The sequence below is a fragment of the Pezoporus occidentalis genome, unplaced genomic scaffold (assembly GCF_034315485.1).
Source record: "Pezoporus occidentalis ecotype Australia unplaced genomic scaffold, CSIRO_AGI_Poc_V1 ctg23, whole genome shotgun sequence".
Lineage (NCBI taxonomy): Eukaryota > Metazoa > Chordata > Aves > Psittaciformes > Psittacidae > Pezoporus > Pezoporus occidentalis.
In genome coordinates this window covers 492,330-507,689 of record NW_026914180.1, presented here as the reverse complement: position 1 = coordinate 507,689, position 15,360 = coordinate 492,330, and the positions used below count along the sequence as shown (strand labels likewise).

The 15,360-nt window shown below is 39.3% G+C and overlaps 1 protein-coding gene and 1 long non-coding RNA gene across 3 annotated transcripts in view; both read left to right on the top strand.

Moving 5' to 3' along the window:
• Positions 1-5,161, top strand: part of MINDY4 (MINDY lysine 48 deubiquitinase 4) — a 71,928-nt gene extending 66,767 nt beyond the window's left edge. For both annotated transcript variants that reach the window (XM_062621345.1, XM_062621344.1), the window contains exon 18: positions 1,850-5,161. In XM_062621345.1, coding sequence (XP_062477329.1) covers positions 1,850-1,898 — 49 coding nt within the window. In that variant the 3' untranslated portion in view covers positions 1,899-5,161. The remainder of the gene's footprint in view (positions 1-1,849) is intronic.
• Positions 5,162-8,506: 3,345 nt separating this feature from the next.
• On the top strand, positions 8,507-15,110 carry LOC134165132 (uncharacterized). The gene is made up of 2 exons (XR_009965382.1): positions 8,507-9,478; positions 14,842-15,110. It is a non-coding gene; the product is annotated as an uncharacterized LOC134165132 (long non-coding RNA).
• Positions 15,111-15,360: the final 250 nt, after the last annotated feature.

Below are 15,360 nucleotides of genomic sequence, written 5' to 3'. Positions count from 1 at the left end.
ACATTGTGGCAGGATAGTTTGGAGATATTAAGACACTGCATTGCCTAGACAGTTTTGTTTCTGTCTGTAAAGAAAAGAGTTGTTCAGTACCATCAGTGTCACTATTTGACACCTTTTCTTATGCAGATTCAGTAGGTGAAAAAGGTTTTGAATCTGTCTTGACAGGAGCAAAGAAAGACTGCTTTTCAGTCTACGGATGTCTCAGCAAAAATTGTTTGAAAACAAACACAGGAGATAAGGCTTGTTATGAAACTTACCTTGAGTCCTGCTTCAAATATAATTTTCTGGTTAAGATCTTTATTGAATTTAAAAAGGTCAGTTCCTTACTGCATAGCAATTAGCAACATCTCAAGCCATAACAGCAAAAGTGGTATCAGCACGTTAGTATTTTCAGAGTACAGTATAGTCTCAGAGCAGATTTCATTCAGTGTGGGAATGGCCTTTGTGGGATCTGTGTGGATCCCTCTCAAAGCTTTAATCACCCTGGATATAAGGCGGAGCTTTGGGAAGATTGTACACAAAGATAAGGGATGATTTGATGGCATTACCTGGAAAATTCAGTGAGGAGAGGAGGTGGTGATTGTGCTTCCCACTTGCATTTGGTTTTTCTGAAGGATAATATTCTGACAGGGGCAGGTCTCACCACTGGTGAATGCCAGACTAGGCCGAGTATGCCTAGCTAGAACACACTCTGTTAGCTTAAGATGTGAGGCATCACCATCGTGTGTTCCTACTAAATCCTGGGATGAGGACATTCTTTCTGCAATTTTTCAATTTTTATTTTCTCAGCAAAATAAAAAAAAAAATGGAAGAATTTCACAACAGTACTCAGTTGGACACTTCCTTTGAGACTTTGCACTGAATACTGCATTAATTCAGCTTTTGGTTTTGTTTTACATTTAACTGACTTGGTCAGTGAAAGGACTGAGCTGCCATACCCTTACTGACACATTCTTTCTACAGTGACAAAAAGAATGTGGCACTCTGGTAACTCAGTGTTCTCTTCACCCCCTCACCAGTGTCTTACTACAGTGCGCACGCACTCTGAGACAGATACTAAAAACAAATGTAAATACTTGACACTTTGGACGCAATAGTTTAGTTCTCAGATGTGGACCTGAAACTTGCAAACACGAGAAATGACACAGACAAGGGTGCAATTCATGCAACGAGTGACTCTTGAGTGTACAGTAGGTTGACTCGCTTTAAGTCCGTGAGGTCATTGGAGAGCATCATCCTGCCTTCACCTAGGTTAGATCTTTGTTTTCTGGCATGATATGAAGACACATTTGGTGACAAATGCAGGATTGATACCTGCTTTGTATTCAGTGTTGGTCGTAGTCCTGGAGTGGGCAGCTGAACAGCAGCAGCTGATACAGATAAAAGATTTAAAAAAAAAAGGCTGCTAAATGAAATGATCTGGTCTCAGGGTCTCAGAGTCACGGAGTTCCTAACTAGAGGCCTGCCTGTATGGGAGCATGCAAATTACCTGTGCAAATTACTTAGTAACAACTGAGACTGAGCATTCCGGTTATATAGTGTTAACTCTTGTACCCATCTTGGGGATTCTCTACAGTCTTTTCAACACAAAGGTACTATATTCTGACTCTGTTGCTGCTGAGGACTCTATCACACAGAAAAAAATGGAGGAAGGGTTAGGAGACTTACCTCCAAACGTGGGCACAAGCACCTCACTTCTCTTCATTTCCCATTGAGAAGATGTGATTAGTTATTCCAAATGAGTCTATCCTAATCTCTCTAAGGTTCGTTGGGTGTTAGGGGGGTGTTGGGTTACCTTTCCAATAATCTCACTAACTGACAGATGTAAAATTATTGCTTTCGTTTCTAGGTGGCAAGGAGCTGTTATTGACTGGAATGGCACAGAACCAATCTTGTGACTGACCTGACCTGCACTTTATTTGTAAAGACAGAAAGGAAATGACTGAATTAGCACATACCTACAGGAAATAGGACAAGACTTGTGCGGTTTACGATGAGGAAGAATGGCATGGTTAGAAGGCTGGAAGAGTTTCACCTCAGTCACCTCATGCTTCAGATATTTTCTTATAATATAAACAACACTTACGTAAATTCCTTGTCGCTGTCTTTAACATACAGCTTCTGAGAGTTGACTGTTTCCACCACAAAGTCAAGGTTACAGATGAAGCAGTGAAGTCAATGTCCCCTTGAGGTCTCTTTCTGGATCCACTCTGTATCCTGCAATTGTTTCAAAGGATCTGATGGAAGATGCTGAACCCAGATTTGTCAGTGTATATGCCTTCTCACCTACAAAACTCCAGTGCAAGAATAAAGTATCCAAGAAACATGTACTCGCTTCTTTACCTGATTGATAGTAGTAAGTCTCCTTTTGCACTAAACACATTGATAACCATATGGGCTTTTCAGATAAAGCCTGACATATACAAAGTTCTTGTTGTGTCATAAAATTTACAGTAAGGATTACGGTTTTGTGTTTCCAGAATAGTAACACTATTACGTTCCTTACACTGTGTGCAATCAGTGTGTAACAGTGCCTCACACTGATGTAGCTTATTTTTCTTTCTGGATGAGAGATAGCTGTATCAGTATCTTTATATTTATACCATTGTAATTACTTTATACACCAGAGTTTATTTACACCAAATAGAAAAGTTCTGTGGTTTGTTTCTTTGTAAGTACAAAAAACCCCAGAAGAACTGTTAGGTTTGAAACTTAAATGGTGCCTACCTGTGATAGATACTGTTTTTCATGATTAAATAAAGTGCATGTACTGAAATGATGTACTGTGGAGATGTATCACGAGGTACTGAATCAGCAGTTTGTATTCTGACTTGAATTCTTTAAGCAACATATTTTGGCAACACTTTGCCAAAATTGGAACAACTTACTGAACTGAAGACTGGAAAAAATGCCTTGGAAAAACAGGCAGATAGATGATTTTTCTAGAATTATTCCTTTCTCTTGAGAGTCAGTATTTCATGAGAGTTTAATAAAGAACTTGCTTTTGGATATTTATGATAACACCTTCTTCCTAGTAAGTATGCAGACTCCTCTGAGACCTGATAAACTAGTTGCTCTTCCTAAAATCAATTTCCAACAAAAATGCAATGTCCTACTGTGTGCAGTATGAAAATACCAAACTGACTTTGCAAATACAGATCTTGGGGAATTAGCATTTGAGCTAGATTTGGAAACCAACCTGAATATAAGACGTAATGGAATACCAGAAAGGTTTAGGTAGCCTTTGAAAGAATACTGGTCTTCCCTTTGGCTTACCATTCATATCAAAATGCCTATATGCAGTAAAGCACCTCAGACATTCAGTTATTTTAGTTGTATTTAATTCAGTGTAATGTAATTGGTTTAGATCAGATAGGCAAACTTTAAATTTTGTGGAATTAAGATCTGCCATTCAGCCTTTGCAGCATAGGCAGCATTGGATCTGAGCTCATTCCTGACTGTACTATATGGGCGTTACTTTGCATTTAGTAAACCCTTTCATCTTTGTATATATAGGGATATGTTTGTACTGTCAGCTGTGGGTGGACTCAATACTGCCTTCAAGATACACTCATCATCCATACTTAAAGCTGTCTTTTATCAGGAAGAGCTTGCCTCAGTGCAAGCTTTAGTGTTTCTGGGAGTGGAAATCCCAAACAGTCAAAGATCCCAAATCCAAAGCCTTTGTTGCTCTTGAAATTTCTATGAACTGTAGTCCACACTTTAGTGTGATTTTCTCGCCTACCTCACAGGGCATCTATAATGTAAAATAAGATCTTTTAAAGAGTGCATTTGGACAGGAAATAGTGTAGACATGAATAATGGAAGATTTTTGGAACCAGCTTTAACAAAAAATTCCTTTCTGAATTTTCCAGTCTAGTAAACATACACCATTTAATTTAAAACATTGCTTTAAACTATGTCAGTTTGGAGATAATGTTCCACTCCCTGATAGAAGATCAGTATTCATCTGGGGAAGGAGGGAGCTGCCTTGTGACAGGCCAGATTTCATCTGACTGAAATATGTCTACAGTGCAGTTGTGTTCAGAGTAGCTGTTCTTTGTTCTGGGGAGGGGAGATATCAGGGTGTGATGTATCTTTGCTTTAGGATGAGAAGAACTATAGTCCAGACTGTAGGATGATGAGTATAAAAAGAGCCTAAGAGGACTGCTCCAAATGGATTTCACCCATGAAGACGTAAGGATTTTTTGGAGTGCAGAAAGAGTACAGATTAGTGAATAGAGCTTGGAAATAAACTGTGGTTTATGGCTAATCCTAGAGGGTAAATGAAGATGAGGGGAAGCCCTGAACTCTGTCCCTCTTTCTAAAACAGTTTGCAAAGAATTCAGAGGCTCCTTCATCACTGGTTATGGAGAGATTTTTGGTGAAACTTAATTTCTGTGACAACAGAACCTCAGTGAGACAGATCTTTCTTGCCTGTTCGCTGTCAGTGTGTCCATGTATATTTGTTCTGCAAAGTCCACTGTTCACCTGTCATCTGTTTAAGATGAACTAACTCCATATTCACCTGTGTCCTCACTCACAAAGGAAGAAATAAAGCACTTGCACTACTTCACCAAACTACCACCTGTGTAGGAAAATTCCATCAAGCTGGAGCACTGAGAACCTCAGCACTGATAAGCTTCTTCCACCATCCTTGCTTCTGGAACCTAAACCAGTATCTTCCTTCACCAGGGTTCAGTGCCAGTGTCTGTACTAGGCAAGAGAGATGGCTTTTCAAATTTACTAGGGCATCCTTCCATTATGAAGAAATGTGCAACCAGAACATTAATTTAGATCAAGTTCTTCTCAGAAATATGATAGATCATTACCTCAGTCACTGTCTGCCTCAAGAAGAAGACTTGCATATTTGTATTCAATATAAAGCACCAGAAGTTATTTCCCTTAAGACATTTACAGGGCTTTTTGGGGTCAATCATACAAGTCAATGCAATATGTTATGTGGCAATGCAGAAACCTTTGCACAGATCCGTGTAGAATCATATCCTGTTATAGCAGTGTACATCTATTTTCTTTAATTATGTTTTCCTCTGCATTGTTTCTCATTTTCTTTTTCATTGCTCAATGAATGTGACTTCCTGAAATGAACAAAACAGCAACTGTTTGACAACTGAGCATTAAAAGACACCTATGACATTGACACTTCTCTTAATTTCATTCTCTTTTTTTCTGTTGCATAAAGAAATACACCCTTTGCTGAAAATTGACCCCTTAGCTAACAACAGACATGACATATTGTGTATGTAGATGAATATGTGAACAGAGGTACTATTTTGGTAAGGTGTCATGTACAAAATGTGTATTTAACATTGTCTTGTACAGAATGTCCCATACAAATAAAACAGTTAAAGCAACAGTAATAGTAAAAGCCCAGATTTCCTCCTCTTTTTTTTCCTTTTTTTTTTTCTAATAATTCATTTGTTAGTAGAAAATAATCAGGTAGATTAGATATAAATGTTTCATGGCCCTCATCAGGTCAGTGGAGTAATAAGTCAGGTCTCCTTTTCTGTGAAAGGAACCATGGTGCTGTTGGAGTGGGATGAAGTAGCCCATACTGACCTCGGTGGTGGTCACCTAGGTGACTACAGATGCTTAAACCAACTAGTCTGAAGCTAGTTTAAACTGCGAGGTATTATCTGACTCCATGTACACAAGTCTAATGTGTTCTGACTGAAGCCTAGCCAAACAGAAGCGAAAACTGTAAAGATGTCATTTCTTCTTTGGTCTGAGTTGCATCATCCTGGTCAAAATCAGAGCAGAGGAAGCCATGCTGCAGAATTTTCCTGGGAGTCTGGGCAGGATGGTTATGGGCATACACTGAGCACGTTTCTTATCCATCTGCAGGTCTTTACAGCAGAAAAAAAAAAAGAATTAACATTATACCAGCAAACACTTGTAAAAAAACATCATTGTGGGTAAAACTCAGACTTAATTTGATGAACCTGCTGGTGTTTGTTTTTCTACATGTCTGCCCTTATACTTGTCAAATCTGAGAAAACTTTGAGGTAGGATGACTGTTGTCATGAGTGAATCTCTTCTGTCACCATGTGTTTTGTTGCCAGGTAGAGCGAAAATGACAACTTGAGTCTGTGGTTTCCAAGTCTTCACTTTTCTGAGGCAGATTTCTTTTAGTTTTTGTTCCTGATATATCTAACGGACTAATTTAAAGTGACATGAAATGGTTACTTTAGAAATCAGAGGAAAGTTGAAGAGCTTGGGAAAATGACAGAGCCATAAACCAGGTTCTTAAGAAGTAATAAGTTGCTTAGGGGCACTAAAGATCCAATTGCTGAAACTGAAGTACTTGAAGAAGGCACTATGTTCTGGTGGTGGCTCCATTAAACCACAAGCACCTCAAATCACTGGTTGTTTCTGAAAATTATGGTACCCTTTTTTTGAAGGAGTAAAATAGTTCTTCAGTGTGCTACATGATTTTGGGTACGATTACAAAAATATAATGTGATACAAATTATAGGTTTACATTATTTTGGTAACCCTGTCTCATGTTCCAGTCCCAGGGTAAGTTTACTATGGAGTAATTACTAAGTAATAATTCAGGACTGAAATATATGAAATAATATGAATTATTTCATGTTGACCATACCTTGCACATGGACAGTCATTGTTGAGTAGGTGGTAAAAAGTTAACCCACATTAAAGTTTGTCTTGTAATAATTTGTCTTTTCAGTTTGTGTTTGAAGAAATGTAAAACTTAAGAATCAAGCACCAAGGTCTTCATGGCTGATATCACTGTAATGATAGGACAAGGGGTAATGGGTTAAAACATAAGCAGGGGAAGTTTAGATTGGATATAAGGAAGAAATTCTTTGCTATTAGGGTGGTGAGGCACTGGAATGGGTTGCCCAGGGAAGTTGTGAATGCACCATCACTGGCAGTGCTCAAGGCCAGGTTGACAGAGCCTTGGGTGGCATGGTTTAGTGTGAGGTGTCCCTGCCCATGGCAGGGGGGTTGGAACTAGATGATCTTAAGGTCCTTTCCAACCCTAACTATTCTATGATTCTATGATTCTATGATTCTATGATGTGCATTATTTTATTTTTCTGCTTGTTAGTAAGATCACGTAGGAAACAGAAAGGTTTCTTCACAGAAAGAAAACAATTGCTCCTGCATGTCTGTATGATCCAGGACTCAGTCTACAGCGTAACCTAAGGAAAACTCATTCCATTAAGAACACTTTGTATACACTAGCGCTCTTCATTTGTTTTCATTGGCTAGAAAATAATAAACCTAACATTAGCCCTGAGATACGAAAGCATTTTCTCTTTAGCAGCTCTGTTTATAAAGCTAGAGAAGGAAAAAGGGCATTTTCAATCAGGTATTTTATCTGACATTTCAGCCAGGGTGGGGAGAGATTGTTGCTACAGTGGAAAGCAGTCACCTTTTGTGATAGCCCTCATTAACAAAGCTTGTTGACTATATCAACATGGAAACAAGCAGTGATTTTTAAAAAGAAAAACTCTCAAGTATGCAAAGTGACGTTTTCTAGGATAAGTACCAGTAGTCTAAGTTTTCAAGTTTCATTTTTTATGTTTTTTTTTAATTTTTCTTTTTCTTGAAGGAACTGCAACAGCTGACACTTCATGGAAGTTCTGCTTAAAGGTACAATTCATAAGAGTCATTTTATTGTGGCTTTTGCTAGACCCTCGAATTAGAGCCCTGCTTCTTTGATCTCTGGTTCCTGGCACCAAGGTGAGTTTCAGCTACTGTGTGATTTCCATGACACTGTACACATTACGTGCTATTCAAAGCCTATTTAAGAAACCCGAGATCATTTGTGAAAAAAAAAAGAGAATAATGAGATGGGTGTAGGCAGCTTGAGATGAGGTGGTCATCTGCAAATGCTAGACTCAGATACTCAGAGATGGTAAATTGAAGCAGCACTGTGACATTAATGCAGTTCTGAAGCTGAACTTATAAACCCTCATTCTTTTATGGAGTTTAATTGAGATGCAACAAGGCTAATGGGTTCAGATGCAACGCATTTTGGTTTTGCAGCTGCTTCATGCATTGCTTACTAGGAGATGTTTGCAACACAATCTGTTTGCTTAAGGTATCAATGCCTATAAAGGCACTGGAAAGTAGTGAGCATCCACAATCCCAAAATAAAGGTCTTTCATGTGTCTGAAAGTGGTCATCCGAAATCAAAAGCTTCTCACATTGTCAAGTAGTTTTGGCAATAGTTATTCTGCTCATTTGGCTTCCTGCCGTAGGAAGTTCAGTCTCATCTGTGACTCTCAGACAAGATCCATCTAATTTAGTCAGAGGTGTCTACAGGGTAGATATCTCCACATAAATCAGTGACCCTGGTTTATCTTTAAGTTATGTAGGCATGAGCCTTCAAACCTGTTTTAGATGCCTGCTAAGTCAATTACATTTTTCACTTCCCTGCCTGCTGCTGTGTGGATCTCCCATGTTTATACTATCAGGAGACTAGGATGAATAGTTCAAATGAATCCTACTGTGTGTCAATGATGAAGCTGGAAAAGAATGTATTTATAGACCCATATACTTGACAGAAGATGTGAATGAGATAATGGATTAGAGATTCTTCCTGGCTCTTGTATCATTCTTACCTCTGTCTTTCACTCACAGCTGTCAGCTGTAACATAGAGAAACGTCTACGTTTCTCTATTTCTCTATTTCTACTTCTCTGTTTCTCCCTTTGTGAAAGAACTCATAGTACTGAGCAGCAGGAATTTGCCAGTGTTTGGAGAAGGCGCTGCTGATAAAATTGGTTGCTCATGTGGGCACAACAGAAGGCATATCAGAGTTGAGACTTGGAAGGTGTCCTGGACATGAGATTTTCTAAGTGTGTGTCGATTACTTGTATGACAGCACTAGGACTGTGTCACAATCCTAAATCCTGATAAAACGCTCAGGCTATTCGTACCTTGTGTGGGCGTTCTGCTTATTTTCTTATCACCATCTTATCATTTGGCAAGGACTTCCAAATTAATCTAAGAAATATTCTGGGCATTTTTTAAAATATTCTGCGCACTGGAATTCAGCAAACATTTATTAATTGACAAAACACTAGCAAAGAATATGTAACCAAAAAAAGAATAAAACTGTTCACCTCCTCTCTGTATGACACACTAAGAACATGAGGTTAAAAGTTACGTTCCACAAACATACCTTTTGCTGAGATGCACTTGGTTTGCTAAGTGTTGTGGATATGAGCCAAAGTCTCCAGACCTTGAGTTCTGGATCATTGTTGCAGGGAGCATGGAAAAATATAGCTTTGTGACTAAGGGAAGGGAGTGGTTCACTGATCTCCACCTGTGCAGATCTGAGCAACACAATTCCCCTGAGGATGTCTGGGTTTCTGCAAGGTTATTTCCAAAGAGAAGTAAAAACCTCAGCTGAAGATCAGAGTTACTGAGGAGCCACTCAGTCAGCTGGTGCATATGACAGGGGTCACATTACTGAAGTTTTGGTAAGGAATAAATCTTAAACATAAAAATGGTGTCATCATAAGCAGGGGCAGAAGGTGCAACAGTAAGTTTTAATAATTCAAGTAAAAAGGTCCACCTGAAACACTGAACATGGAAAAGGCTATAAATTATTTTACCCTAGAGGTTACTTAGATTTTTTTCTTCTTTGTGGTACAGTTTTAGGCCTATACTTCATTTATTTGATTGACCATGAAATTCAGGAGAAACACATACTAATTGCCAAACTCATGACAAGTGCAAATCTGTTTTATCATTGTTTCATTGAAAAATACTATTTTCAGTATTTTTCCACATTTTTATTTATCTCTAGTGGAAGGTAGCTGTCTGGTATGCTATTGCATTTTCGTTGAGGAAAAGGTTCATGATTTGTGTCTTCATGTCTATGATACATCTCCATAATCCCATTTTTAAATGGCTATAGTACGTTGTTGATATGACTTCACATTCTGCTGTCATATGTTCTTTGTGTTTGGAAAATAGAAGTAAAGGGGAAAAATATCACAATAGCAAATTGCAGATTGTAAATGTCAGTCCTAGATAATGTGACAAATGAGTAATGCTTTGCAGTGGCGTGTGAAGAAAGCCGGTCTTTTATGAGCACTTCAATACAGAACGGTTTTATTATGACTGACATCCTTCTCAGGCCTGAATTCCTATCACGCACAATATCCTTCCTGAGTCCCTCTTGGTCAAGTTTGTTCTGTAAGAAACAATCCTGTTTTATTAAAGTTATGATTCCAGTTTGCAAACCTGACAACTACAACACTCGCATTTGAATCTGCTCTGCTTTTTATTGGTAGTACTTTTTTAGGAGTTTTCAAAGTGAGTAGTAGATAAACATTGTAGATGAAAATCTGAAAATTGGGCTTTTTTTTTTTTTTTTACATTATGAAGTATAGTTATAGATGCCCAACTGCTTAGTCATCTAAGAGAGAAAATAAGTGCCTAATGGCTGCATGCCACTTGCGTTGAGAAATGCATACGTGCATGAGTAGCAGAGGGCACAGAAAGAGAAATTAGAATTATAATTATTACATTTCTTTTAATTTTGGGTGGAATTGGTTAGGCTTTATGCAACAGCAATAAGAAGTCCACTAATTTTTAACAGAACACTGACTTACAAATACAAGGAAGCATCCTGAAGACTAAGCAGCTGTGAGACCATGTTAGGAGCTGATAAGAGTCTCCTCTAAGAGCACCAGCCTGGATTTACATCCTAACATCTTGTGTTCCCCAAATGCACATTGCTCCTGTCCTTTCTCCTTTTGAGTTTTCTCATCTGCTAAGAGCAATGAAAGGCACACTGTAACTTACAGTACAAAAACAGCATTAAATTTTATTCTCTCCTTGCTTCTTTTGTCCACTTTACATATCCTATATCTAACATAATCAAGAAGCCTCTTTCTTTGATGGACTCTGACAGCAAAATGTCAGTATGGTCTGAGAGAAGGGTGATATATGAGGCTTCCAGGATGCCAGAAGCTGGTGAATTTGCTTAAAGGAACAATTATATTCCTTGCTTAAAAAAATAATCAAGTAAAAGTAAAGCCATACAGAGAATATATGTTATCTACAATCACTCCAGAAAGAGTTTCCTACAGAACAACAATTACAAGTCATTGTAAGTCTCTTGGGAACAGCAGTCAAAAACATCAGCAGTTAATTACTAGAACTTCCTAAATCAACCTTCTTTGGCATGACATGAAGTGAATGAAAGCAATAAAAGCAAGGAAGTGCATTGTGCTTTGTCCTGTCCAACTCCTGTTCGGACAGGCGTAGGTCACAAGCACAAATGTAAGCAGGCATGAATTGTTGTTTTTTATATTAATTCCTGGCCTTGGGTTAAATTAAATCAGCATGCTGGAAAGGCCAAGGTGAAACGTAGGGCCAGGTCTTCAGACTGCGTAAATCCTCTGACTTCAGTTGAGTTGTACCATGGCCACACCTTCAGAGCATAGTCCCGGTGTTAGTAAAGCATCAAAGAGTATAGAAAAAGTATGCCCTAAAATGGCTAGAAACTGAATAATCTGTTCTAAATTGGTATCTTCAAAGTATTAGCTTTGGAGAATGTATGTTGTGGTGATGGTAAATTTCACGATGCAAAGCTCTGGGAGGCAGAGCTTTTTCTTTGGCTTTCCTCAATGGTAGTCAGTTTTAGGGGCAGCAGAAGGGATTGTGCATCTTCTGTGGCTGCTGGAATGGGTCTTGAAGGAAAAGATTATGAACCCTCACATTTGTTATTGGGTTTGAGGAAGAGAAATTGTTTCAAAGTTGATTTATTTGCTTTAAAACCAGTCTGCAAAATCTAGAATATTTACTTGATAAAGCAGAATTACTGCCGTTTTTCACTGATCACTTCATTCTTGCCCTTGTATCTCACAGTGGAGTGGGGGAGATGTTTCACTATCTGATTTGGTAAGTCTTCCAGGAAAAAGGAGGTTTGAGTAGGGACATGAGCAGGGCAGGGTTGCAGGCATCACATATATTTGACTCAGACTGAATGAGAAGGAAACCCGGAGGAAAAGCTGGTGTCTTAATTGGAGGGAAGAAGCCAAAGGGAAAGACACATAATAGCAAGTGAGACAGAAGCTGTGTTATCTGGAGGAGTTTTATAGGATCTCAAAACCTTCACAGATGTGGGTGAAGAGAAGCTGGTGATTGACATAGGGTGGGTGAAAGCAAGAAAGTACAATGAGATGTTGGCCAGACAATTCTCCAGATCTTGGGAGCTTAATGCAGCCTGGGCAATGGGAAGCAGAGGAGCATGATATTTTTGTATCTGCGAATCATGCTAAGTGTCATATAAGGGCTGGGCAGAAGAGTAATAAACCAGGCAGAAGGCAGGAGGCTTCCCTAATCCATTGCAATATGTGATGAAGAGCTAATCACCATAAACACAAGTGTTGGTCAAGAGGACACCCCCATAACATAATTAGTGCTGAGTACTCCGACTCAGCCACTCCTGGGGCTACTCAGGAAAGGTGATCAGACCATGGTCAGGACTCACTGAGATGGCTTGGCTTGGCCTGGCTTGGCTTGGCTTGTTTGAAGAAACCTCAGGAAGAGGACTCATAGCGGGATGCAAGAGAGAAACATTGAAGGATTGTGTAAAACTTATTGTGGGATGTTTTTACTGAAATGTGAGAGTGTGTGAAACTTATCTTAGGATATTTGGGGGAAGGATGAATCAGTGTGGCTTGGGGAGGAGCTAGTGTGGGAAAACAGAGATAAGGGAGTAAAAGCAGTTGAACATGTACAAACAAGGGCTGGCCATGAGCTGTGGTTGCTCAGCTCAGTCTGTCCTGGTCCATTTCCAAATATTGTCCTGGTCAAGGGGCTCCCTATGCTGCATGCACATGTGTGTATGGGGTCTGAGTGCCAGCAGCTGGAGAAGGGGCCATGGCTTACCAAGATCATGTGTCTGCACTGACAGGAACCAGGGAGACTAGGGTATGTGAGTGTTTTCCTAAGGAACTGCAGTCCTCTGTGTGTGTGCACGGGGGTATTACATGATTTGTTAGTGAACTTCAAACCAGACTAGCTGGTAAGAAAGGCAAGAGGTCTGGGAGCTGGGTAGGAAGGAGATCATGCCCCTGGGGCCAAACAACAGAGAGACCAGAGTCAGCAAGTTAGAGGGCCTGTAGGTCTGTGTCATCTACTGGAGAGATTGAGTTCATGCACGCCTGCTGGAAGAGTCTAGGGATGTGAAATTGTGGCAGCCTCACAGCCAGAGGGCTCTTGGATCCAGCTGTCCCTAACATCCGCTGTCCTGAGTCTCCCCAGTCATCATTCATCTAATCCTCAATGAACCTTGTTTACAGTGACTAGCTTTTAATCACACAATGCAATGTAAGCCACTAAGGGAGAGAGCAAGCTTTTGGATAAGTATTTTAAGCTATCAAAAAAAGGAATAATTTTAATATTAATACTTACGGGGGCTTGCACTTGTCCAGCAGTACTGGACAACTGAAACCCCCTGGGGTCTTTCTGTTCTCTGAATCTGTGGGATGGGAACTTGTTCCTCCATCAACAACAGCTCCTGAAAGGGGTTCTAGGACATAGTGTGTTGAGTTAAGCAACTGGGGGACATCCTGTTCTGTCCTTCATTCCACTGTAGCCATACATGAAAGCCACATCACCACCACTCTTGGTTAGAGGAGGTTTCAAATTTTCCCCTTCATAAGGTCATTTCTCTGACTTCTTGCTTGCTAAATGATTCAGATAATTTTTTTTCTCCATCTCTCTACAGATCTGACTTGTGTGCAATAAACCAATGGGTTTATGATTTAATATTTCCTAGCATCTTTTCTGTAATAAAGGTGAACGGTTATGAAATGCCTCACCAGTATGTTGTGCCTCACATCTGATATTAATCACAAATCCAAAATTAAATGTCAGGTGCCTGAACCAGAGTTTTATTGTTGATTCTTAACTTCATGGCACCCCAGTGAAACTCTGACTAATAACCAGTTCCCTTTGCTGTGCTTTTTAATGGCATATAATATAAAAAGATTCTCCCTATCATAAAACATTCCAAATCTACACAAATTCAAATAAAGAATTTATATAATTGATAAATTTTGTCTGTGACCAAAATCCAAAGTGAAGTCACCACCCATAGTCTTACAGAAAATGTACATCTACTCGCTCTTCTTCCTGTTCAGAAATATTTAAGGCTTAGATGTGCTTACCTCCTGTTTACCATTACATGACCTTCAGTTTCACCTGTGGTCTGTGATTTTCTGTTTATTGCTAAGGATTTTGAAAATAAGAGACTTTTTTATTTGAATGAATAAGCTAATAATCACATCTCAATCATGGTTTCCTAGGAAGGCTCTTATACTCATGGCCAGTTGTTGTACTATGTATGTCTGCAAATCACACAAAATTTTAAGTGTGAAAACAGAGAACAGCTGGAGGAACAAACCAAGTAAATAGGGAAAGTGATAGCTATCCAGCAGATTTTATCACTTTCTGTGTCAAAAACATGGCTATCAGGTTTCTTTGTAATCACTGCTGTGTTTAAAAACAAGTGTCTCTTCAGATTAAAGCAAAATTGCATTTTGTTTACTTAAGCTCTAGTCTGTGTTCATTTTACACCAAAAATGGAGCAAAATGAGGGAAAGAGCTTTGCTTTTTCATCTCCTTATGAAAGACATGGAGGTTATCCTGGCTGTGAGTGTGTGTGTGAAGTGGTGGTCAAGTCTGAAGCACCTCCAACATAAACTGATAACTCAGTAACATAGTTTTGTTAAACGTTATTTTCTTCTTGAAATGGAAGCTGTCAATTTAAATTTTATCCTTGGAATGTTTTGTCTGAACTCATCACTATCCCATCTTCTAGGGACAGATGAACAGATACCTTCTCCTAGCCTACCTTCTACAGCTGCTTTAGGAAAACACAGATACACTTCTGAAAACAGAGCACAGCATAAAAGAAGAATCACAGCTTCAGAGAATGCTTCAAGGGACACTTTGCTGGCAGCTGTAACAGTACAGAGGGGTTTTTTTAATCGCTCACTGTCTATACATGAATCATAGCCAGTGGCATCATGTGGAGACCATAGGCTGGTGGAAAAAATAAATTACAAAATAAATTCTAATTTTTGTGGGCTTTTTCTCCATGCTCTTTCTGAGCTTGCAAAGGGTTTAACTACTTGTTCTAGCATCAGGATCAGTGTCATTTACGCACGAGAAGCCCTTTATGATCTCAAGCCTCGGCAGGCTGTATTCCAGATGAGATTTTTGAGCAACTCCAGTGCAGTGTGTAGGAAACGGCCTCTGGTGACATTATTCTGCTCTCAGTGCCAGAGCCAGTGTGTGCCAAAATGATTGCTACTATAGCAAGTAAAGTAAGCCATGC